At 30.0% G+C, this 27,989-nt stretch overlaps 1 protein-coding gene and 1 long non-coding RNA gene across 3 annotated transcripts in view; one reads left to right on the forward strand and one right to left on the reverse strand.

Moving 5' to 3' along the window:
• LOC107447826 (uncharacterized) overlaps nucleotides 1-27,989 on the forward strand; it is a 123,291-nt gene that overhangs the window by 81,661 nt on the left and 13,641 nt on the right. Inside the window, exons 6-12 of the mRNA XM_043041886.3 lie at nucleotides 1,382-1,539; nucleotides 3,433-3,543; nucleotides 5,675-5,965; nucleotides 7,849-8,001; nucleotides 13,395-13,478; nucleotides 14,662-14,807; nucleotides 16,759-16,873. Coding sequence (XP_042897820.2) covers nucleotides 1,382-1,539; nucleotides 3,433-3,543; nucleotides 5,675-5,965; nucleotides 7,849-8,001; nucleotides 13,395-13,478; nucleotides 14,662-14,807; nucleotides 16,759-16,873 — 1,058 coding nt within the window. The remainder of the gene's footprint in view (nucleotides 1-1,381; nucleotides 1,540-3,432; nucleotides 3,544-5,674; nucleotides 5,966-7,848; nucleotides 8,002-13,394; nucleotides 13,479-14,661; nucleotides 14,808-16,758; nucleotides 16,874-27,989) is intronic.
• Nucleotides 18,649-27,949, reverse strand: LOC122269334 (uncharacterized). Of its 2 annotated transcripts, none has more exons than XR_015435606.1 (2): nucleotides 27,763-27,949; nucleotides 18,649-18,937 (listed from the first exon to the last, which is right to left on the reverse strand). It is a non-coding gene; the product is annotated as an uncharacterized LOC122269334 (long non-coding RNA). The 2 variants fall into 2 exon arrangements; XR_006225124.3 differs by having other exon boundaries at nucleotides 18,649-18,958.

Consider the following 27,989-nt stretch of genomic DNA (forward strand, 5'->3'; position numbering starts at 1 on the left):
TAGAATATTTTCAAGGCTAGAATATTTAAGATGGGCGTTTTTATTGTTTGAAATGACAATGAAAATAGTGCTTATCGTGACAATACTATTTACATAAACATTTATTTTGTTTCTCGTTTGAAAAGAAAATTATTTTTTCAGAAGCGTCTTTGTCCAAAACATTGTAATTTTCATATCTGTATTATTTCATTATTTGATTCTTTCCTTTTAAATGATAAACCAATTTTTTTTCCGAAGTAAAACGTAATACTACGTTTCTTGTATTAAGTGTGATCGCTTTAAAGGCAAAAGAAAATATTGTATTTAATAAAAGATTTTTTTTTTCAAATCAAAATCTAATTTTTTATTGCTGTTGTATGGTTTTAAATGAAATCCAAATTTTTTAGATGAAACTCTTTATTTTATCTGAGTAGTGTATATAAAAAAAATGCACTTTCAAAAATGTTGAGAACATTAGTATCCAATTTATTATTATAATTTAATTTTTTTCTTTAATTTCAAGTTTTGAAGGACATTGGCTGGGAACTAATGCATTTAGAAATCATGAATTATTTTGAAAGGGTTTACGTACATGTTAAGAGAATATATAAAGTTTTACGAATCAGAAATTTTTGTACGGCATGAGATTTGAACAAAATATCAATTTACATAACGCACTGAATAAACTCTATGAAGCATAATTGTATTCTGGCATAGGAATATAGAAAATCAAATCTTTGTTATAGAAAAATTTTTCTTACATTAATTTTCTGCATATATATAAAGTATTGGCTGCATTAGTTAAAACATACTGAGAGTTAATGCTGAGTTAAAATCTTAATCTATTAAATTAAAAACTTAATTTATGCTTCTTATAAAAATATTTATTTCACACGTTTGAAAAATTTAAGAATTTTTGTTTTTGCCTCTTATATTTAAATTATTGAAAAAGAATAGATAATAATTTTTTTCTTCAGTACTGAAATGGACTTTGCAATACAATTTTTATAGTTGAAAAAGAAAACTAAGGGTGCCTTCACAGTGAGCTCTAACGCCAGTGTCTTGGTGTAATGAATTCTCTGCGCAGGCGCAGAACGTATATTTTCAGAAATCTAGTTCAAAACGCTTGCGCAGGGGATCGCAATAAGCTGAGACTCACGACCTTCAACGTGAACCCACTTTAATATATACTGATTAATTAATACAAATTATTAAGCTGCAAAGTTGAATTCAAAAATGTATTAATTCTTTCTCCCTCTGACTAAACACACAATTTAGACAAATGACGTTTAAAATATGGTAAAATAAATGGTAAGAATATGAAATAAATGGTTCTGACCTAGCCGGATATTGTTCTGACCAAGAACGTACAATGCCTAAAATAGGAGTATCTGTATTTCAGTTTCCACTAATCCATTCGGCCAACACAGACGATCCTTCTTTAATGGTGCATCAAAAGCAGAAATACTTAAGTTCTTAGAAAGAGCCAAAGACAGAGTAGTCGATGAGTTAGATGATGACACTATTGATGAGGATGAGGATGAACTACATCGGACAAAGGTAATCTTAAGACTTTTTTCCCCCTGACTTATCCTTAAATTAAAATTAACTTTCAAAAATACTGCAACGTATGAGCTTCTATTGTTAACCAATTTTATAATTAAAGAAAGAGTTTATTCCCCTAATATAAACAATATCATTAGAAAAAACAATATGAAAAATGATTTAGAAATTAATCATTTTAATAAATTTTAGAAGAATTTTAAAAGATTCAACTATAAAAATTGATTCTTTATATACATATATATTTGCATTTGCATTTAATCAAATTAATGACAACATTAAAAAAAAATCATTTTCGTGTAATTCACAAGACCCATAGCGTCTTAACTACTGAAGTAAAAAAGCATTTTGCAAAAAAATATTTTACTGTTCCAAATTTCTATTTTACTGCTATAAATCATAATAAGATAAACAAAATATGATTTATATTGGCAGGAGGCGAATAATTTTAGGTACACATATGTGTACCTCCGGTTTTAACTAAGTAAAAGAATCTAAATACTTCAAATGTTAAATTGTACCTAAAATAGAAATAAACATGCATATTGTAATATTATGGTCTATTTAAATACAATATTGAATAAATTTAATGATTATTTAAAAGAAAATATGAAGTTTTAGCAAATTACAATATGCAATACTGCATTATATCGCAATTTAAAAACTATTTTATGAAAACCACACAAAATATATAATTATTGAATAGAATGTAACATTAATTATAAAAAAATATCTTATTCTCAAGGGTAAAATTTCAAAATTAGGGGAAAAAACACAAATTAAAATTATTAAGTATATGTTATATATTAATTAAAAATATATATTAATTTATTTATTAATCAATTAAAATATATATTAATTAAAGTACACGTAAAATCATTACTAAATAGTTATAAAATTAAATACACATGATATAATGGGATTTCACTTGACAATTACGCTGTAAGAAATTTTGATATTCATCTGAAAGACACATATGTGAACCTGCATGTTCTGAACTGTATTATTTTTAAATATTAAGTAAAATAAATTTAAAAGCTTCATACAGAACGCAGAACTACTGAGTCAAAAGAAAATAATTGTTTTCAGAATAACTAAAGTATGTAATATTTAAAATTACTTATCTCTTCGAGCACATGGATTTGGCGTCATTTTTTAAAAATCACTTTTGTGTGGAATTCTACCCAATTAACTTACATGTTTTGCATCTATTGTAATCCTCAGAAAATTTAAACGTCCACGAATGTTTCGATGAGGGTAGAACTATAAAATAAACTTTCTTAAAATGCGTTTTAGAAGCTAAGATGCGAAGGTCCACATATGTGGACCTTCGGAAAAGGGATAACACGATTTTTAATGAATTTTATTAATAATTTTAAAATTTATTTTTCATGTGAAAAAAAATTGTTTTTAGAATAACTAAAGTATGTAATATTTAAAATTGTTTACCTCTTCGAGCACATGGATTTGGCGTCATTTTTCGAAAATTACTTTTGTTTATGTGGAATTCTACCGAAATAACTTACATGTTTTGCATCTATTGGAGTCCTCAAAAAGTTTAAATGTCCACGAATGTTTCGATGAGGATAGAACTATAAGTTTTCTTAAAATGCGTTATAGAAGCTAAGAAACGAAGGTCCACATATCTGGACCAAGGTAATGAAAGGGATAACAAGATTTTCAATGAATTTTTTACATAATTTTCAATTTATTTTTTATGTTTTCTTTAAATATTTTTAAAATTGTATTAATAAAAATAAATTATTTGATTACATTATGATTTCAACTGCAATTAGACGAAAATAAAATTTAAATATAAACAAATTTTCCTTCTGATAATGTTTTTAAATATATTTTTAAAATTTTAATTTTTCCATTTTTTTTCTTTAGAATGTCCGAAACAATCCTATTCGTATAAGCAATATTAGCAGCTCAAGCGACACTAGTACAGCCAGTAGCAGTAGTAGTACAAGTCAAGAGGACGATGTATCAACTAATAGGGTGATTATGTTTTTTTCTTCTTTTTTTTCGAAACAAGAAATGAAATATACATAAATCATGGCAAATGATGAACGATTACAATAAAATAAGTCTCCTCGAAATTTACTAATTTATTTGGACTTATTAGGTTAAAATTTTCTAGGTCATTTACATTACAAGAAAATGGTCCCACATAAAAATTTAATAATAAACAAAAAATGTAGCATTAAAATTTGATGTCCATGCAAACAAACGGCACAAATATTCAAATAAAAATATTGCATCAAAAATAGATGTTATACAAAAAGTGTTTCTTAAAAATCTTTACTATCAAATGAAAAGCGTCAGACAATAAGTTGATATCAGACAATAAGTTCAACATAAAAGCACTTACAATTTTTGTTTAAAAATAAAACAAAAAGGGTAACTCAAAAATTTGATATCAAGCAATAAATGCAATATGAAATCAATTACATCTTTTTTGAAAAATCTGATAAGAAATGTAGCACAAATATCTAATCAAACAAACAAATGGTGTAATGAAAGTAAAAAGTATAGCATATGGCATTTAAACTTAAAAAAATTAAAAGAAAAAAAAATAAAGTGCAACAGAAAAATTTGATATCAAGTAAGAAGGGCAATATAAAAGATTTCAAACGAAATTTTTTTTTTAGAATTTTTTTGTACTGAATTCAAATAGATTATTTATTTTAAGTTGTAAGTTAATGCATTTAAGTTGATCATTTTCACAAGGGCTGGAATGGAACATTCTACTTTCTGCTGTGCAATCATAATTAACCCTCCAAGAAAAATTAATTCTGTTTCGGAAGAATATTTTATTTTTAGTTATTTAAAATAACAGTGCAATACTACCTTTAAATCACATTTGTCATAGTGATTTAATCACATTTAGATCACCTTTATATCATTTAGATCACCATTAAACACCTTTAAATCACATTTAGCATGTTATCATTTACATGATGACATGCTAAAAAGAGAAAAATACTTCATGAGAAATTTTCATTTAGAGGCTGGTTGGACGTCAAAACGCAAATCTGATTTTTTTGTTTGTTTGTAATTTTCTACTTTTTTTATGCAATTGATTTGTAAAAATAGGAGAATGATACAATGGAATGGAAATATTATATTACTCAATGTAATTCAATTACAAAAAACAAAAAAATGAATGTTGTTAAAATTTGTCTTGATAATATAGACTCCTCTCTTTTGAAAAATCTGTCTCAAATTTTTTCTTTTTACATAAGGAGATAAATTTAAAAGAAAAAAATTGGCACGCAATAAAATGAAATACAAATATTTTTTGGTCTAATATTTACAAAAATTAAGTATAAATTAAATTACTATTTTACATTTAAGAAGTAGACTTAGTAGAAATACTAGACTTTTATACATTTTAAAAATAGATTTTATTGCTTCTATATAATCAGCTAATGTAAGGAATAAATATTCCATTAATTAATATTCTAAATTAGTAACTTAGTAATTAATTAAATTATTTAAATTATAATTAGTAAATCTAAATTTGTATTTAAAATTTCTAAATTAGTAACTTTTTCATATTAATTATTATTATAATTATTTTTTAATATTTTTCTTGTTAACTGGTTCGGATACGTACCACCTCACTCACTAAAACTCGAATCATGTGAGTTCTAGAATCTACATATTATTTGCATACAAATATTTTATTGCATGTTTAGTTGTTCTTTACTATCTATTTCCACCCAAATATGTATTTTTATTTGTTCATTAGAAAGATAAAGAAAAGAAAGGAAAGGAAAATTACACGTTTAAAATTAGATTTTTAACAACTGCTGATTTAGATTTTTAAAAAACTGCTGCCATTTTTGTTGTAGAAAATTTTTTTTATTACGTTTTGATGTCAATAATTAGATGTCAAACAAAAGCTCTAACATAAACAAATAATAAAAAAAATTTACATGAAAATCTGATATCAAGACAAAAACTTTCTTATAAATTTAGGGTGTACTTGATTCAAATAATGTAATATATTATTTTTCTCCCCCCCCCCCTGTAAATTACGGGAGAGGGGAAAATACTATGTTTTTCTTTTTTTTATTTTTTATTATGAGCTCTAATTTTAATTCAGGTAATTTTTTCATTTCAGAAAACTCGTCACTTTGGTAGCGTTGAAATTGAAAGGGCTGACAGTGGAGTTGGTAGTGAAACAAGTAAACCAGCTGTCACGAGACGAAAGAAGCCAAGTGTTGATCGTCGCAACGACGAAGTTTGTGCTGACTGTGATCAACAGCTAGAAGCGGAGCAGTCCGATAGTTTGAACTGCTGCCCTCTAGTGTGCGAAAAATGTGATAAAAAGCGATCCGAAAGGAAAGAGATTGTGACGGAAATAGTGGAAACCGAATTTAAATACGGCAAGGATCTGTTGATAATTAAAGAGGTTCGTTAGTTTCAGCCTTTATATATATTGTGTATTTATACATTTATTTCAAAGATTAAGTTAAAAAATCTTTGAAGGCACTCCAATTTTATTGTTATTACCAATAATTTGCATCGATTGTAGCGCGAGACAGCGTTTAAAGTGTAAATAACATCGCTAAGTTAATGGAAAATAAATAAATTGAATTAATTATTACTTCTTATAATTAAATGTATTTTTTAAAAATTATAAGTGTCATTTGTTTCATTAATTTTGTTTAACTATTTTCTTCCTCTTTTTCATAATAATATAAAGTACCTATAATGATACGATATCAGTGCAATCATAAAATTTATTTAATGATTAAATTTTTATCGAAATAAAGTATGATAAATAAGTGAGAATGAATAATAAAATATAGCATTTTCATTATACTGGGAGAATAGATTAAAAAAAAGGTCCACAAGCAATAGTAAAGGAAACAGCGATATAACTATTTACTATGATACAATAGCAACACAATTATGTAAACATATTATGACATTGTAAAGATTCGTAAAAGCATTCTAACTCAGAGAAATCGTCTTTGTTTAAAACTGGTTACCTAAGAGATGAAAGAATAGTTAACAAACTAAAGAAATTACACATACATGAGAGCGGAGGAATTTTTTTAGAACAGCAGTTGTTTGTAGATAAAAAGAGACCAGAGACTCCAACCCCTCTTCATTGCGTTTGCTAACCCCCGGAAGCAACTTTCCAATCCAGTGGCCTTTAACGACCCGCTCTCCAGTTTAACATTCTCTTAAATTTCATTCTCTTAAATTTCATTCTATTAAATTTCATTCTCTTAAATTTCATTCTCTTAAATAACGTTCTCTTAAAACTTAATTCTTGACTTTTTATTGATTCAATGAACAAATTTCAAAAATAATAAAAGCTTGCATTATAATTATGATCAACTACAGCAAAGAGGAAAAATCTTCAAAAAATCAGTCATTAAAGGCTCCTGGATTGCAAATTCGCCCTCCCCCGGAACTATCTCTCTGAAAACTTTATAACCAGAGATAACTTTGCTCGCTTTTTATTAGATGCTGATGCAAGTCAGTCTAGCTTTCAAAGAATGGTCGCACTGTTTTTAAACAAATATCTAAAAATATGCAGCCTGCTAAACCTGTCGTATTATTCCATTTTGTGGGGCCTTATAAAACCCAATAACAAAGAACCAATAATACGTACCTACTTAAATAATTTAGGTATTTATAGAATCAATTAATTAAGTATCCCTAGCGTCAATATAATTGTTTGGTGTTCCTTTTCTTTCCTTTTACTTGGATAATAAGCCGACCGGCCTGTGTAGGGGTTAGGGAACTGCCCTTGCATCAGAAAGGTACTGGGTTCGAATCCCGGGCAAGGCATGGATGTTCTTTCTTTCTCTGTACTATCTGTCCTTACTGTGGGATCAACGTTGGCCCACCTAATATGGTGCCTCTGAAAGAGTGGTCAGCAAATCTGTCCTTCGGCTGCCTGTGTGACCTAGATCATTCTCCAGGTGGGCATTGAAAAAAAAAAACTTGGATAATAAGTCTGATATTTTATACGAGTCCCTGTATACCCTTGGAAAAATGTTCTTAAATTATGCATGTTAATGAACCATTTAAAAATTTAAATAATAATTTTATTTATTAATTTATCTTGTAAATTTCACAGTTTCCGCAGTTTCTTAAAACTTCGACAAAGAAAGACCAAAATTGGCTTTTCAACAAAACGTGCATTAAATAACAACAAAAAAATGAAATTATTGTTTTCCACTTAGATCAGTATTGTTTCAGATTTGTGATTTCATACTTATGAAACAATTTTAATTTTCTTGATTTCAAAAACTGTTGTTTTGTTGCCAATTATAGGAGTTCAAGAGTCCAATGGAGGTGGCCGGCTTACTCACGAAAGAGCAACTGAATGGAATCTTCCTTAATTTAGATGAGCTTATCTTAGTTAATGCTTACTTTTCTGAAAAGCTGAAAGATGCCACAGACATAGCCATGGAGCAAGGAGACGAAGTAAGAAATATGGACACTTTTTTTATTTATCTGAACTCAAACTAGTAATTTACAGCCCAATTTCACCGCATACGCTTGAATGTAATGCTTGGCGTTGAAGAAGTTAAATTAAAAAAACTTAAATTCGAGATTAATTTCAAGTTTTTAGCAACTCTGTCGGAAGTTTTGAAAAGGGTTCAAGCAAAATATTGTTTAATAATATTGTTTAATATTATTCAACTTGAAGAAAATATGGTGCAATTTAAAACTTTATCATGGATGCTGCCCTGTGCAATGTTAATGTTCAGAGTACTAATATTGTGGTTTACCATTAGGCTACGGATCGATTGCATGGTGACGGACGTAAAATATCAAAAGTGCATCTTGAGAATTTCTTCAGTAAATCAAAATGGGAAATGTTTCTACACATTTATGCAGGATAGCCTGTTTTGTTATAGTATATTTTAATTATAGTTTATTTTAATTATTATTTATTCCATTTTCTATTTATTATTAGTGTTATTTTTTTTTTTTTTAAAAAAACTGTACTTGTTAGAGATTTACTTATCGTGGTTTAAAATTTCAAATGCTGTAGTATGAAATTTCAAATGATGTAGTATGAAATTTCAAATAATGTAGTATGAAATTTTAAACGATGTAGTATGAAATTTCAAATGATGTGGTATGAAATTTCAAATGATGTAGTATGAAATTTCAAACGATGTAGTATGAAATTTCAAATGATATAGTATGAAATTTCAAACGATGTAGCATGAAATTTCAAATAATGTAGTATGAGATTTCAAATAATGTAGTATGAAATTTCAAATGAATCTTTTAACAGTCTGTAACTTATTGAAAACTGATATTTATAAGTTAAAAGTCATTATTTCTATATCTTCAGTTTTTTACCTTGAAAATAATACCTGGTTTGCTTAAAAATATTAAATTTAAAAATTTGGTCACCTGGTCGACCTTACGATAGAATCGCCCTACGGTCAACATGATAGCGGATTTGACAACCAAATCAAATCTCGTAAAAATCAGTATCCTTTTATTTTCAGATTAGATAATATTATTAACCTCTTCTTAAACTATAAAATAAACAGAACTTTTATTTAAAAGTGCAAAAGATTCATTATAATCTTAAAAACGATTTTTGTGGACTTGACAAAGAAAAAAATTTCTTCAGCGCGAAGTGTTCTAATATTAAAATTATGATAACGAATTAAAATAATAATATTTAACGTGAAGTAATATTAAAAATAATGGTATCGGACTTGACAAAGAATTAAAATGCAAAGTCTGAAGAATTAAACTGACATGACGAAGAATAAAAATATTATGGAGTAATTTGATATTGAAATGATGATAACAAACTTCGCCATAAAAAACTTAGCGTAATTTATATTAAAAACAATGGTAGCGGATTTGGCAAATGATAAAAATATGCAATGTAAAGGAATTATTATTAAAAATAATAGTAAGGGATTTGACAATAAAAATATCAAGCGTAAAATAATTTAATATCAAAAACATGATATTGAACGTCACAAAGAAAAAAAATTTTATGAAGTAATTTGATATTGAAATAATGATAACAAACTTCACAAAGAATAAAAAGACTTAGCGAGAAATATTTTGAAATAAGATAATAGTAACGACTTAACTAAAGAATAATATTGAGCTTGAAGTTGCTATATTTAATAAATAATAGTAACGGACTTGACAAGGAATAAAAATACTTAACTTGAAGTAATTTGTTATTGAAAATAATATAACAGACTCGGTAAGAAATAAAGATAATAACTCAATGTGATTCAATAACTCAATTTAATTTAAAATTATGGACTCAACAAGGAAAAATGAATAAAATTAAAGTAATTTAATTAAAAGAATAAAAAAACTAAAGTAATTAACTTAATTAAACTAAAATAATTTAAAAATAATAATGGCAACAAATTTCGTAAAGAATAAAAATACTTATTGTGAAGTTGTGAAATAATTTACATTTGAAATAGTAACAGACTTGACAAAGCATTAAATTATTAAGCGTGAAAAAATTTGATTTCTTCAATTATAAAATTACTCGGAGAAAATAAATTCTGGTAAAATTACAGTACTGTAAGGTAATGAAATTTTTGATTATAAAAAAAGAACCATAATTCTGGTTTGTAAAGTATCTGGCTCCTAAACCATTCCCTAGGAAATATTTTGGTTCATATGGTAACGGTTTACCGGAAATTCTGGTTTCTAAAATTATAGTTCTTATTACCACACATTTAGAAGCTGAAAAGTGAATTTAACCAAATAAATGGTTTTTATGCAATGCTCTACGGTATCATGATAAAATTACCTAATTTTACCGCATTTGCTAAACGCAATCACATATTATAAAACTCTATTTTGTAGTTAATTTTACTAAAATCATTACCAAAATGATTCGGTAGAAATTTCCTAACTTTCTGGTGTTCCTATAGTCCCAGAAACACGGTAAATTTTACCACATTCTGATAGTTTTTGACCATACGATTTTTCTCGGTGAAGAAACATATGTAAGAAGAGCTGCTAATATACTAAATAAGTTAGTAAAAGAAAAAGAAAATTTTCTAGAAAACGTGATATATACATAAAGACATGTTATTAATTTGAAAGACTATTTCTAGAAAAATCATCCGTTTGATTGATCACTTGTTGCAGGGGTAACAAAGTATACACATAATGTGCGTCTATTTATATGTTTTAGTTGACAACTCAGAAGACTGCCGCCTCAACTGTACCATCGATTTCCGAGTGACATAAAATTACTCATGTGCTTGTTTTTCACTCACAATGAAAGAAAACCCTAAGAAGTACAAATTTCCCAAAATAATTGCGGAAGTGCTACAACTTCTTGTTTAGGTTGCATATGCATGTTGTTAATGTAAACAAATTTAAAGAGACTCTAGATCAAGATGCCGCTGAAATTTCAGTTGTTAGATAAGGCGGTGTGTTAAATCAGAGCATCATAAAAACAAAGCATATTCTTTCAATGTATGCATTTTCATTCATTTAATTTTGAAAACGTAAAATTTTTTTATTTGCTGCTTATGTTTTTGTGCACTGTAAGTAATTACTGATCAAATTACAGTAAAAAGTACCGGCACACAGGATGGCGATACTTTTTATTGTAAAGTCCATTTTTAGCGGAACAAAGAATTTGATCTTCAGTAATAATTACCGTAAAATTACTGAATCACTCTAATTTAATAAATATAACAGTAAAAATTGAGGTATAATATTTTACGGTAAAAATGTATTTTACTGATGATGCAGCCAAAGTGCCGAATTTTTATACCGTAATTTGATTATGCTTTCTCTGGATAAACACACCTTATTGTCGAGGGATTCGGATTTCTGACCCCCAAGTAATTGGGGGTAGCCGCAGGCAGAGAAATAGAGTCATAATAGTTTTGTCAGGAAAGCAGTCTAAAATTTGGACCCCTTAATGTTATTTTCTTTTGGCGTATTGCTCCAGATCTCAAGAACTTTCTAAACAAACAGAAATATTTTTGCACACAATAATAAAATTCGCTTATCCGAAGATAATTCCACGGGAAAAAAACTTTTTTCAACATTTCTTATTTTTTATTATTTTATTTAATAATAGTCAATTTTTTAATTGTTAGGTATACAATTTTTTCATCGTTTTAAAGAATGTAATTTTAAATGGCATTATACAAAATTTGATCGAAATCGGAAAATTTGATCGAAATCCTGGGAAATTGAATTATAAAAAAAATAGTATTTCTCAAATTCGAAAAGTTATTTAGTCTAAGAAATTTCAAAAGTTATTCAGGATGTTCTGTTTTTTTTTTCCTTCTTTTTTTCCGTGCACTGTACATCCAAAAGTTGTATTAAAGTGAAAAGGAAATGATTTCTACGAAATTCAAACCTTCTAACCTATAAATATTTTTAGGCAGATAAAGAATGGTATATTTTATTTATAGAATGATTAACAAGATAAAAACAAGAAGGATGACGACGCAAAAGAGGATGATTACACGATTATTTAAGTATCAAAAAACATATAACAAGGAAGATCAGACTGAGTATCTGAATTCTATCAACTGTCCAGATGGTATCATAATTCCCTCCCACGCAATAGGCTTCAGGTCATATTTAAGACAGGAGTGGGTGAAACAGGTGTTTTTCGGGAAATTATGTTCTAAAGTTTACAATTTAAAGCAGTGATTTTAATATGTGTGGGATGCTGTAGTTAAATCCTATGGAATATGATCTAGAATTGACGTTTCTTTTTTAAAGAAATGTGTCCACAGAGTGTACTATTTTAAAAAAAGTTAAATTATCGAAGTAATGCTATGTTAACCCATTTTTACATTTGACTCTTTCTGTGTATGTTTGATTCATGAAAATTTTTGACTTTCCTCATTATACAAATAATGACTATTTCGCAATTATGTATGTTTTGAAATTTTTTTTTCTTCATTAGAATTCTGCCTAAGAAATTCTACTTTTTTTGTTTCCAAAACTCCATCTTTTTCTGCACTTTTTACGTCAGACATAGTTTATAGTATCTTTTAATTCAGTTGCATCGAGTACATCAAACAAGTTCTCCTTTTACGTTTGCTATAATAAAGCCACATCCATCTTCTAGGCTTCAACCCCAATAAATTTGTTAATTTTTGTGAAGGGGTAATTTCAGAATTAAATTTCATTTCCAATCATTACTATATTTGAATAAAATTTAAAAAAATTATTTTGTGTTATTTTTTTATCTTAATAATTTGGTTTTATAATTGTATGCAAATATATTTTTTTAATATATCATCAAATGGTATCAGAGATATGGCAACATACACAAATAGTAAAATTATAAATCACAACTTTGAGTAGTTCTAATTTTGGTGAAATTACAGTAATGAACAGTAATGATATTTCTGGTAAATAAATTAAAAACCATAATTCTTCTTAATAAAATCCAAAAATAAGCTAATTAAACCATTCCTTTGGTAATTTTACCTTTCATATCGTAATGGTTTATCGGAAATTCTGATTTTTAAAGTTATAGTTATTATTACAACACATTTTGTAAGGAATACAAAAACGGAAAGTAAATTTTACCGAATAAAGGATTTTTATGCCATGCTCAGAGGTATCATGATAAAATTACCGAATTTTAACACATTTTAAACATTTTATCACATATTATGAAACCATATGTTTTGTTAATTTTACCAATATTTTTACCAAAGTTCTTTGATAAAAATTACTGATTTTTTTAACGTTCCCATAGAACCAGAAGCACAGTAAAACGTACCATATTCTCGAAGTTTTCATCATACATTTTTACTCAGAGTATTATTATTATTATTTACACTATTTTAATTATTTATATGTTTCTCTCATTTCAGGATTACACCACTGTAAATATAGGAAAAATATTCTTAGAGACGACAACAATGCTGAGAGCATTTGAGGTTTATTGCATTAGACAGGTAAATTCTCTTTTGTGGGACCCATTCTCTAATTCCATCTAATTTTATTTCAAGTTAAGTATTTTAACCAAATTAAGTACAGCAGTTTATACCGTTAAAATTTATTATTGAAACAAATAAATCTGTCAACTTAAGTGCAACTTTCAATTATAGTAAAATAAAGTAATGAATTAATATAGACTGTCGGAAAATTATATTTTCAAATTTGATGCCCGTAAAAATCGTAAAGTAAATAATGTTGTTAAATTCTGCTTCATATTTCTTAAATATAAGTAAAGTTTTTGAGGATTAAAAAAAGTTTTTGAAAAAATTTTTTGCAGCAAAAAAAAAGTGTCTTGCATGTTATTTTCTTAAAAGAGTTTAGATTTTGTGCTCACGAGCTTTCATTCTCTCAGTCTCAGAATTATTGCCTTTAATATTTGAGAAAAACACATGAATAAATAAAAAATAACTTTGTATTGTTTCCGTGTTAAAACTAAACTTTAGTTAGAGAGATTTTGCATAGAGTTGTAGTTTCTCCTAACCTTTTATTCCTTTACAGCGCATGAGCGAAAAATTCCCTACAAATCATCACGTCTCTAAGGAGTATAAAATAAAGCTAGCGTTACGGTTAACGTGAGACAAATGCTATGCAAAAACTCTCTATTATATATAACGAAATTGAGCTCTTCTGATTTAACAAATGTCCAATGCAATACGTTTAGAGATCAATTAAAATATTCACGTTATAATAAAACAACAGATGATAAGGTAAAAATTGTTGCTATAAAATCTCACTACGAAATATTTGACTTCAAACTTATGAGAACCATATTAAACTAAATTCAACTTCCTTAGAAGAAAAAAATGCCTTGTTTAAATTTTTACTTTTTCCAGCAACAGTTTCAAATGGAATTGTCATATGGCACTCAATATTATTTTGCATCCGCCATTAAAACTCAACAGTTATAATTATTATATTTCACGGACATCAATTATTATATTTCAGCATTGCTACGATGAAGTCTTTGATGATGAATATTTTAATAAAATTAAAAATTAGGTTCATTGTGTTGGTATGATCTTTCTTTCACCAATTTCATCGTTTTCCATTACAATAAATGCTGGAACGATTTTAGTTATAATCACAATATACTTAGTTAACTATTCTTTTAGTTTTAAAACGGATTCTATTTTGTTTTAGGGTTCGGCGTCCGTCCTGCTAACCAACTTGGAGAAGGAGAAAGAACTCCTGAGGATATTCTTGAAAGTGTCACAGATGGAGAACACTCTCCTCAGGAGAATGAACCTCTCCGCCTTTCTCATGGTCCCGGTGCAAAGGGTCACTAAGTAAGTCTATGGTTGAGAATGTTGTCTTATATTTGGTATGATTCATTCAAATAATAAAAGTACACCTTTTATTGTATACGACTATGGAATTGCAACGACTGCAACACACCTGACCATAGCAAAGTGTCTCAGCCCCATGTATAGAACCATTTCACTGCCGTGGTAGGAATCATTTCAATCAGACTACGTAGTTCACCCCTGACCTTGGACATCCAAATTCGGTCGAAGTTAATGCCATGGCTGATTCAATAATTTAAAATACAAAATGGGGCCGTGATAGCTTGGTTGGTAAGACGTTGGGTTCGTGTTCGGGAGTTCGAAAGCCGAAGAATCCCCGTGTATTAAATGGTGACTGGGGCACATTAAATCGATCGAGATCACAGAGTCCTCCAAGTTCCCACAAAGAATCTATATCTCTGGAATACTGAATTGGAGATTGATCTTTCTCTAGTTCAGGTCAAAATTACGATCTGTGGATGAATGAATGGGTCCTCAGTGTAAAATGGGTTGTGACGTGTGTATGGTTGCAGTCACATTCTTGGTCATAAATGGCGCCACTTAACAAGAAACGCATTCTCTGACTTAAGAGTTCGCTTGATTCGCAAGTGCACAAGTGACAACAACAACAAATTATAAAATGACAGATATATGTCATTTAGAAGTTTTTGTCACCACCAGACTTGCTGCGTATAATACGGATTGTCGTACTAGCGTAGATACGCAGCAAGGTGATATCAAGAGCACTAGAGTACACAAGTATGCAAGATATTACGAGTACACAAACTTCAACAAAATCTGCTACCAGGACACTTTTTATGAAGGTCCTTTCAAACAGGTAGCACCTGTCTGTTTCTGGAATATTGTACATCCCATATGCTGTTTAAACCCTCGACTTTCGAAAAGTTTCAATTAAAGTTATAAAATCGGTTTAACAGTGCTGTCAGAAATGGGATCATTGAAAACTCTACCTGGTGCAAAATTAATGTTACTGTCTCGAAAATAGTAAAAATTGAGGGAAAAGTTAGTAACAGTTGTAGATTATCAGCAATTCAGAACGAGTCTACTAAACTAAACTCAGTGGCACGACACTCATCAAGTCCTACTGTTCCCATCTCAGTTTTCTTGACCTTGAGCTCTGGGGTGCACGAACAGATGTTCCGGTCAGGTAGTCAGCCGAACGCGGAACACCCAGTGTTTAGTTCCCAAGCATGCCAACTTATCGACCCACAAGGGGATGAAAGGCTGAGTCAACCTTGCTCGGACCTGTGGCACGGGAGCGCGAAGTGCTACCATTCAGCCACCGGGCATCTCAGAACGAGACTATAATAACAAAATACTGCCCTTATTTTCAATGTTCTAACTTTTCTGAAATTAGTGCGCCATTAAGTGCCACAAAGTGCGCCATTAAGATAATTTGTCGATCTCTTAATGATGGAGATATCTATCATGTATCTACCATGTGGAGTACTTCAAGATCGTGTTCGGGCATTCAAAACATGCTGACAATACATCTGTTTCAAATATGAAGTCTTTTTTTCCAATGCCGACCCGATTAACACTCCTCATTCGGATATCAGATGGGCAGATTTGTTGGCCACTTTTTCATTAACACTATACAAGATGGGCTAACATTGCTCCCACAGTAAAGAGAAGATAGAACAGAGAATGAAGGAACATTCATGCCTAGTCCGGGATTCTATCCTTGGACCTTTCTGATGTGAGGTCAGCTCCTTGATCAATAACATCGTCCTAACGGTACTAATATGAAACCGAAGAAGTGATTTTCAAAATCTCAAGTCTCTCTATTTTCTTGGATTTATACGCTTTGTAAACACCTTTTTGATAACAGATTTGCGTTTTCAATAATTTTAATCATTTATTACTATAATTGTAAGCAATTTTCTTCTTACCTACTTTTTGTAATGGTTGTAATTTTTGGAATATTTTATAGGTATCCTCTGCTATTAAGCAGACTCTACAAAGTGACCCCATACCACCACAAAGATAGAGAAGCATTAAGAGAAGCTCAACTGAAAATTGAACTTCATCTAGAACAGATTAATCAGGTATTTCATCTCAAAATAACATTCATCTTTTCCTACCCGGTTTGAAATAATGTTGCTATACTCTTATAATTGGATAGTTGCAAACAACGTCACGCGTGGATTATTCGTGTTATTTGCTTAGGCCACTATTCAGCAGCCAATCAGATTCGATACATACGTGACAACGTTTGCAGGCATCCAATTAAATCCGATCGGAAATTTAATTCAGAGCCATAATACGCCAAGTCAATACACCAAGTACACGTGATTAGTGTCTCAGGGGATAGAACACTTGCCTCCCAATGTGGCTCGCCAGGTTCGAATCCCAGCGATGACTGTCGATACGAATTTCGCACTCCGCTAGCACCAACCACTGTGCTGACTTAAAATATCCTCAGTGGCAGACGGATGAGTTAGAGACCCCTTGTCATCAGGCTAACAATGGGAGGTTTTCGTGGTTTTCCTGTCCTTATAACGAAAATTCGGGTTAGTTTCATCAAAAAGTCCTCCACGAAGGCAAGTTTCTCCTAATACTTGATCCAGGACTTCCCTTATCTTCTGGATTGGGTTCAAAATTGAAAGGCAACGGAGTTGAACATTGATAGTTGTAAACTCAGAATTGGGTCTGCTGTTCAATGCCTGTTATAAAATAAAATAAAATCACGTGATTATGCCCAACCGTGTAATTTCAACAGTATTCTTCTTTTCGAGTTGCATGTACCCAACTGTTCGAAATTATATACATTTTTTTCTGAGATTTTTCCAATTTTAACGGGAAGTTGGATATTTTATATGATCTTTTCTTCTTGGCTAACTTTGAAATAGCTCTTCGAAAAAAAAACTAAATAATTGTTTTTGTTGTCCCCTGTTTATTTTGCTACAGTACATATTTTAAGACGTGGACTTAATATTTAATTATAAGTAGACAAATTTATACAATTTATATGAAACTCGGAAACTCGAACAACAAATTATGTTAATTGCAATTAGAATATATATGGTTTAGAGATTTTGCAGAAGTTTCGGAATTTTTTTGTGAATATTGTTAGGGCTAAAGGAAAACATAAGCAAATGTTAAAAAAAATATTTTATTTCATTACTTTATTTACGCTCATCCTTTTAATATACTAGTTTGATTGTAATTGATATAACGTAATTTTTTTTATTTTATAAAATACTACGACTAATCAAAGAACCTTTACACTCTAACTAAAGATATTTTAATAAATGAAGTTAATCCCTTAATGGTCATATAATTTGAAGAAAATGATCATATGATTCAAAGATATGATCAATGATTTTTCAAGAAAATTATATAAACTTAAGTGCAATGTTTGAATTCATTTTTATTTTTTTAGTTACTCGCAATTATATATGTTTGATGAATACTGACAACTAGTTTAAAATAAACTAACTATCACTTTACGAACAGTCTGATAGTGCCATCTGGTGTATATATTGAGAAATAAAACATAATTCCGGGCATAAGAAATAGATTGTATTTACCTTTTTTGCGAGTTTCTTTTGAACACTCCATCCCGAAAATATCACGGGCACGAGAAATAAAATACAAAATTTCATCCCGTTATTTTAGCCGGTTGCAAGAAAGAAAGGGTTAATTGATTTGTCAAGTGAATTGCTCAATGAATTGTATTTATTTAGGCTTTATCAAATAATCAACGTCAAATAATAAATGTTAAATAATCTTTGTCAAATAATCAATGTATCTTTGAGCTTATTTTCTAAATAAATAATAAAAGAAAATTTTATAACAATATCTTTTTTTAATAGCAGCATAATCAATAAAGCAAAGCAAAGGCTCCTCAAAACTTAAAATAATAAACAGACAGGCTAAGTGCTGCAGACTATAAACAGAGAAAATATTGCTTTTAATTTAACACTTTTAAATGTCAGTCTACGTCCTTGTCCGTTTCTTCTAATCCTTCTCTCCCTCAAAATCATTGGAAGCGTAGTCGAGTAGTAAGAGTAAATTGGGTCTGTACGGAAGAAGATAAACATCATTCGTCTCTTTTTCCGTTTCTTCGTCTCCGTTTGACGGATCGTTCGTAAACAAGAATGAATTGACTGAAAACAAGAGAACGGTTCCTGTAAATAATATCAGGAAGTTTACTAAAATGGTTTTAAACATTGAAAAAGAGCGTTTTTAAACTATGTTTTTTTTATGTATAGTGCTGCGAAATAGATATAATGATGTGAAATATGAATTATTTGTAACTATAGTTATAGATTTGTCTTTTCAAAAAATCATAATAAGTATATGGTTTTTGAAAGCATAATATTTTTCCTTTGTCCTTTTCAGCATATGTAGTTTTGCTTTAGATATTTAGAGAAATATATAAAATAATCAGAAAGAATTTTGATGCTTCGATTTACTTACTTAAATCTTAATTATTTACACTTCTCCATGGCGCGTGGAAATGCATTTTGCTCTGATTTGCCCCTCTCTACCACTGTGGTTTTTCTTGTTCTGTTTTTCATCTTCTTATTTACCATCCCTTCTGCAGAGGATCAAAATTGCGATGGCATGTCTTCGGATCATCCTCAGGGATGTTTCCCAGCCCTTTGCCAATAGCCCATTGTGCAGCTCTAGAGCAACGTAAATTAAGTACCTGCAACCTTTTATTTCTTTCTCTGCTACTATGGTTTTTCTAGTTAATTTTCTCACCTTTATTTTTCCATTTTCACTGGCAACTTTTTGTTTTACATTTCAAATCCCTTTTCTTTCACAAAAACGTCTCGTAAGTCTTGAAAATAGGCAACTGTTTTTGAGCGCTGGAAACATGTTGGTTGTTATTTCCTATTTACATATTGTTGAAGCGATTGAAGTTTTTAATCAGCTAACTTAATTACCTGTTGCAAGTTTAAAACTGAAGTTTCATAGTTTTCTTTCATTTTCTTTTTTAATAAACATTTTTTGATTGACAATACAGCGTATATCCTATGAAAAATAAAGACTGAATTAAACTGTTGATTCTCAAAACTTTAGAGTAATAAAACATGTAAAAATGTTTTTATATTCAATTATAATACTTTCTATTTTTTTCTCAGTCATTCTATTCAAGTAATTTCGGCTTCAAAAGTGAAAGAGAGTATTTATTACTCGAAATTTTTCTGTAAATTTTGGCTGATTGTTAAAAATGTGTTACACTCAATGCAGTTGCATGACAACACACTTTATTGTTATCTATTCAATTTCAAAACAAGAATTTCATATTAGAAAAGTAAATTCTTACTCTGTTTTCGATTGCCTATTTAGGTTACTTTTATTCATCATTTTTGACAATAGATAACAGAGAATTCTTTTGATATGCTTTTAATAAATCAATAATGCACTTAATCGAACAAATGACTCGATGAACTCATAAATTTGAAGCTACTGTGGATATATCAATATAAACAGGGTTTCCACGAATCTTTAAGTGGTAGTAAATTTTCATTTTTAAGTTATCTCTCTATATGTCACTGTATACTATGGATATGTTAATATTAACAGGGTTAACGAATTTTACAGTGGTAGTAAATTAACGTTAATTCTAGTAGAAATTTTCACTTTTAAGATACCACTGTATATGTCACTGTATACTATGGATATGTCAATATTAACAGGATTTTTGCGAATCTTACAATGGTAGTAAATTAACGTTGTTACTACAAGAAATTTCCATTTTTAAAATACCACGGTATATGTCACTGTATACTGCGAATATGTCAATATTAACAGTGTCTCCACGAATATTAAAGTTAATTTACGTTTATAATATCATAAATTTCCATTTTTAAGATACCACTATATATGTCACTGTATACTATGGATATGTCAATATCAACAGGATTTTTACGAATCTTACAATGGTAGTAAATTAACGCTAATACTACCAGAAATTTCCATTTTTAAGATACCATATACCTGTGTATATCATTGGATATTGCGTCAATAAGAACAGGGTTTCCACGAATCTTAGAGTGGTAGTAAATTGACGTTAATTCTATTAGAAATTTTCCCTTTTTAAGATATCACTGTATATGTCACTGTATACTATGGATATGTCAATATTAACAGGATTTTTGCGAATCTTACAATGGTAGTAAATTAACGTTAATACTACAAGAAATTTCCATTTTTAAGATACCACTGTATATGTCACTGTATACTGCGAATATGTCAATATTAACAGTGTCTCCACGAATATTAAAGTTAATTTACGCTTATACTATCAGAAATTTCCCTTTTTAAGATATCACTGCATATGTCACTGTATACTGTGGATATGTTAATATTAAGAGGGTTTCCACGAATCTTACAGTAGTAGTAAATTTACGTTAATACTATCAGAAGTTTCAATTTTCAAGATACCACTTTAACGTTTAGACTTTAGAGATATAGTAGACCACAGTTTTTATGCAGATATGCAAGGTCAAACAAATTGAATGGCCCAATTTCATAGGTATACAACGCATCATGTAATAAATGTATTCATTAAAAATGTACTTATATGCAGAGATAATACACACCAGTTTTAAGAGGAATAATCTAAGAGGGAAAGAAATATATTTTTATTCCTCAGTTTTTTAATAACTCCAAATGCATAAATATTAACTTAAAATCTCAAGTTTTGAGGTTTTAATTAGGAAGTGAGAGCTAATAATAGGTAAACTGGAAACTTAACTGTAGTAAAAATGGCAAGGCAATTTCACATCAAATAGACGATAAAAAATTATAACTTTACTTGGTTATTTTCATGAATATGATTACAATTATTTGTATGCATTTACATTTGGTAGTGGGATATTTTAAGCATTGATGCATGCTTGAAGTACATTTTCTGAGAAATAAATTCACTAAATTCACACTTCATGTTTAATACAAAACTATGGTATCACCCGGCAACAAGATTACAAAACAAAAAGCATGCAGCTATAATCCTTATATTCCTAGGTGCCTTCCTATAAGAAGTAAATTTTTGTCTTTTTTTTTTACAAGTTTAGAGCTTTAAAAAATACATCACATTCCCACCACTGATATTTTTAGTAGGTAAAATGTGCCAATACCCGATATATTCATGCCCGGTATTCTTCACATTGAAGCTTTAATTGCCCATTATTATCTACACTGGTGATTTTTTAAGGTAAAATGCCATTATCCGGTATTTCTGACCCTGACGTTCTTTTTTAGAATAAAGACAATTGTCCGGCATTCCATTACCTGGTATTACTCACACTGATTATTTTTTTAAGATTAAGTGCCATTACTCGGTATTTCTGACACTGATGTAATTTTTTTTTTTTTTTTTTTTGTGTAAAGACCATTTCGGTATTCAGTTGCCAGATATTACCTACACTTATGATTTATTGAAATAAAGTGCCATTTCCCGGCCGGTATTTCTGTCACTGATGTTAGACTTTTGTCCGGTATTCCTTTGTCTGGTATGACCTATATTGATGATTTTTTAAGATAAAATGTCATTGCTTGGTAGTCCTACAACAGAAGTTTTTTTTTAAGTGAAAGGGCCATTTTCTATTTTGTCTGATTTAAATTATGTACAACTCGTAGCCTCCTCTGGGCAAGAAAAATAAAAAAAGCTATCCTAATTACTGAAGACAAATGAATGGATATCATAACATAAAATCAAAACAAATACGAATTGTGGCAAACTTAAAGTGTCAAAATGCTTTCAATATTTTTTTTTGCTAGAAAGTTGATATTTCATTTCCGATTTCTGAATTTTGGAATCGAAAATAGAACCCCTCTCTGCTGTATCCGTTTCAAAAAAAATACGGGCATACAACCTTATCTTTCTGCACCTGCAAAAAAAAATGGTAACAATCCACTCCCTATAGGGAGACAGCTTGGAATTGACTACAAGCTTGTTGTTTTGCATCATCTTGCTACCTGGCAGCACTTTTTTAAGCACCATTTTCTTTCCCGATCTGTTATTTTTAATAAGCACTTTCTTTCCATCGAAAAAAGTACAAAACTGAAGACGTAAACAAAAATGTTACAAGCTAAAAAAAACAATTTTATACTTTCTAACAAACTGTAAATGTTCACTGAAAATAGGTTTTACTAGCACTGCATGTCACAAAGTTAAAACCATTTTATTTCAAGAAGTCAGTGACTTTTTCTCTCGCTTCACCCACTGATATCTCTAGACAAAAAGTTTGCCAGCTCTAATTAATATCATTCCAAAATAGTTCAACAAAAATAATTTGTAATCCCGAAGGAATGTTCCAACATTCAACAACGTCAGAAGATAAATATTGGGATGGTGTTGAAAAATATGATGTAAGAAGCATTCGAAAATTCCAAAAAGAAAAACACGGAATATTACTCCTTTTCATTCTTTGGCATTCTATTTTTGGGAAGTTCTACAGTAGCAGTATATTAACGGCGCCAAAAAAACAAACGACAGTAGACTTATTTTAGAGTTTGTTTTTGTAATCAAAAAACCACAAAAATATGAAAAAAGTCTCGTAGAAAAAATAATATATTTTCATCCCGGTGTTCTTGGTGGAATGTAAGAGGTATGCGACATTTTGAGAAAGCTGGCTCCAGCTTTAGCTAGTAAATTTCAAACTGTTAGAATTGGTAGGAAAAAAAAGTGTCACGTGTTATTTAAAGCTTATGATGACTAGAATGTTTTCTGTTACCTGCATTTTTTTTTCATTACAACATTTTTATTTTGCATTCGCTTTCGTGACTGTGAATAAGTAATCTTGCAATTGAAAATTTTATAACTTTCCTACTAGCTAACGTACTCAAATCTCTATTAGAACTTTCGTTGCCTGATGGCAATACAAGCTTGAATCTTTCCTGATCACTAGAAGCAGTATTTATTGTTATATTTCCGCCAAAGGTGAAAAGGTGGTTAATTGTGTTCCACGTAATTTAAACATTGCCATAACTAGAAATTCTTTTTCTGTAACACATATTTCTCTTTTTTTTACTATATTTTTATTTAACTAGCAGTGGAATAACAGTGGAATGATACAGTTGAAAATTCACAAAAATTAACGCCACTCGAGATTCCTGTTACTTTCCAACTAACTTGAGTGCTCACATTTTATCTCGAACTCTACGAATGATGTCAATGCAAATTTTTGTCATTTTCTGATCGCTACAAATAGAATTTATTTTCTTTTATTTCACTTTACAACCAGCGTTAAACAGAAGACCATATTCTGAGTTAAATACTATCATTGTTCAACTCCATGACCTTGTAACTTAGAACCTAACCCAGAAGACAGTGGAACTCCTGGATCAAGCATTGAGAAAATTAGACTTAGTAGAGATTTTTTTTATGAAACTAACCTGCATTTGCGTTAGATGGAGAGGAAAACCACGAAAATCCCCCACGGTTAAGCCAATGGCAGGGGGATTCTAGCCCATGATTCATCTACTCCTGAGAATATTTTATATCAGCACTGTGGTCAGGGCGAGCTGGGAGTAGAATTCGTATTGATTTGCCAGTGAACATGGGTCACATCATTAGAAGTCTAGCCCTTAAGCCACTGCGGTTCAAGTAGAACTTATTTTATTTTATTACCGCCGTTGAACAGCTGACCCAATTTTGGGTTTACGACTACTGATGTTTAAGTTTTGTAATTTTGAACCCAATTCAGAGGACAAGGGAACTCCTGGATCAAGTGTTGGGAGAAATATGCCTTCGTGGAGGATTTTTTGATGGAACTAACCCTCGTTTTCGTTTCACGGAGAGGGAAACCACGAAAACCTTTCACGGCTAGACTGACGACAAAGGGATTCTAACCCATGATCCGTCTATGATTATATTTTATGTCAGCACTGTGGTTAGTGTGAGCCAGGTGCGGAATTCGTATGGACTAGCCCTCGCTGGGATTCGAATCAGGTTCACCTCATAAATAGGCTGACGTTCTATTCCCTGAGCCACCACGACTTAAGCAGAACTTATTGACATATTACCGCTAAAAGGAATTTATTATCAAACAAACTTCTGACCACTTTCCGACTACCTAATGTACTCAAAGTCCCTTCTGGGGCTCTGTACATAATATTAATACAAATTGTAATTTATTTTAAAAAAATAATGCTAGCAACATATTCATTGTTATTTAATTTCCAATCGAAATTACAACCAATTTCTGACACAAACGAAGTGACAGAGTAGTAAGATGAAGAAATCATTAAAATGAAATTGAAAACTGTTTTTTTTTTTTTTTCCAACCACGTTTCTTTAAAGAAGAAAATTATTTCATTTCTGTCAAACCTAAAATGAAAGACGTAGCACGTATCACTTTTGTTATAAACTTCTAATATCCTTGAAAATTCCTCTCACGTGTTTAGAAACTGATTTTGAAACACGTTTTGGTGGCAAAACAAATAATTAGGTGTTGCAAAAATAAAACTATTTTCTCCTTTGAAGACAATTTTAAAAACGCAGTTTGCAAAACAAACTTGAGAAATGAATTATTTGACAAAACTTCTCCTAAACACCGTAGTAAAAAAATATCTCTTTTGAGATTTGAATTATCTACGAATGAGCCCATTAATCGCCAAGTTATTATTTTCGAGTTCTATTTGTATATATATATTGACATTTAATGTAGTGTAACCAACTTGGTTACGAATCTTACCTAATTTTTTCTCTCATTAAAATTCGAACTAATTGCCAAATCTTGAATTGCAATGATAATTTTTCAAAACTAATGTTATGTGAGATTTTAAGAAACAAAGAGCTTTCACTATTCTATTAAGTAATCGCCGAATACAAACTAATTTTTGAACCTGCATAACTGTTATTTTTGCGTTTGTTGTAAAACAATCAAATGAATTCAATCGAATAAAATTATTTCGGTGCGCTAACGGCATTTTAGAACAGCCCCTCAAAATACATTTGTGAGAACATTTTAGAACCGCCCCTCAAAATACATTTGTGAGTATGTCTTTTTAGAACTGCCCCTCAAAATATATTTGTGAGTATGACATTTTAGAACTGCCCCTCAAAATACATTTGTGAGTGCGACTTTCTGGAACCACCCCTCAAAATACATTTGTGAGTGCAACTTTTTAGACCCCGCCTCAAAATACATTTGTGAGCACTAACAATAATGCATTAAACTTAATTGTTAACTTGATTAAAAATTTCATTCGCTTCAAAAATATAAAAATTGGAAATAATTGTCGACATGTTTCAAGCGCTCAAATATAGGCGCCCATTTTCAGGACTTGCCAAACGTAAATAAGCTGAAGTAAAAGTGATTTGAAATATAAAGCGTACCAATGAAAAATGAAAAAATAAAGGTAAGAAACAAAAGTAGGAAAACTACAGTAGTCAAGAGAGAGAGAGAAAAAATGTAAAGCTTATTAAACTTATTATGAAAAACCACAATGGCCGAAAATCAGAATATCAGAGCCACAGAAGAAAATCAGAAGCCACAGAATTGTCTTGTTCTGTTGTTTAAAAATAGGCGCCTATCTTTGAGCGCATGAAACATGTCGACTAATTACAGTTCTATGTGAATATTGTTAACTGTAATTAGAAGACCATAACGTAAAAAAAAGCTGAATTAGGGCATTCTACGTCATGCGCTAATGAAAATTATGCATTCGTCATGGAATGTCATAACAATAGAAAAAAAACTGTATCGGGACATTTTATGTAAAGGAAGAAGTATTAAATTTATAGCGGAATGCCTAAAAAACTGGGTTAAGATGTTTCACACACACATACATATATATATGTATATATATATATATATATATATATATATATATATATATATATATATATAATATAATATAAATACAAAAAACACGAAGAAAATTAAGAAAAACAATAAGTTTTATTTATTGCGCATAAACTACAAGTAAATAGAACTCATAACATAAGTTCAAAATGTAGATAAAACAAGGGAAAAATTACAGAACAATGAAAAACGAGGGAAAAAAAGGAAAATAAAAATAACTGAAACCCGGGGGAGGGGGGGAATCCGAAAAAAAGGAATTAAAAAAAAATTTTTTTTTAATCCTAAAAATAAGAGATATAATCTTTTCATCAGTCCACACGATTATATCCGCAAAAATTCAGATTTACTTCCCCCCCCCCCGGTTTTTTCTTATTTTTACTATTATTTTCCTTTTTTCCCCTTTTTTTCATTGTTCTGTAATTTTCCCCTTGTTTTATCTTCATTGGTTGAATAGTTCCTGAGAAATCTAATTTTAAAAAAAAAACTCGTTGCTCATCTACTTTGATGTCTGAACAAGGAAATTAGACAAAAGAAAAAAAATTTTATAGTACCTGTAAGTAGCAGATCTCTGTAATTTCTTACACTTCATAAATTTTCATGTTTTATTCATAATAAGATAACCAAATGTTTATTTAAAAGGAATTAAAAAAATTATGAACATTTTATTATAAATCCGAGCTCGCCCTAGCTCAAAGCCGTTTTCCAGTTAACGAACAGGCTCGGGCTGAGCCTCTAATTTAGACTATATATATATATATATATATATATAGAGAGAGAGAGAGAGTATACTTAGTACACTGACATATTATACATGCATACCAATTTTTACTAAAATATTAATTACTTAGATTTGTCATTTGCAATACAAACTGGTGTAATTCTCTCGTTATTTGAATTATATTTGTCTACTCATTTTTTTTCTTCTTTTTGCTGAACACAAACTTCTTCGCTAATTAATCGATTACAAGAGTAAAATAATACTTGACAAACAACCTTGCTCTGAAAAAAGAACGTGTTCATCACCCGTATTGTTTGCCTTTTCCTACACTTCACTTAAATATTGAGTAATGAGTAACATAACTCGTGGTAGAATGAATAATTTCCCCCCAAAAAATGACAAGGTTAGGCGAGTATATAAGCCAATGCGTCGCTCCAAAAAAACTTACGTCGGAAATCGGTGTCCGGGATGACGTTTCCGTGTGACGCTATCTTCCACATCAGGGACAACAAAAAGAAGAGGATTCCGTTTGCAAAAAGTAAACTCCTGCTAATACTTCCGCCCGCACCATTCACTGAGAACTAAAGCGAACAAACCTCCTCAGGTATTTTAGAACTTTTTTTTTTTTCTTCTCCTCTCTGGATGAAACGGGCTATTTCTCCAACAAATTGAGAA

Source organism: Parasteatoda tepidariorum, chromosome 7 (assembly GCF_982258835.1).
Source record: "Parasteatoda tepidariorum strain Cologne lab strain chromosome 7, Ptep-v5.0, whole genome shotgun sequence".
NCBI classification, from domain to species: domain Eukaryota; kingdom Metazoa; phylum Arthropoda; class Arachnida; order Araneae; family Theridiidae; genus Parasteatoda; species Parasteatoda tepidariorum.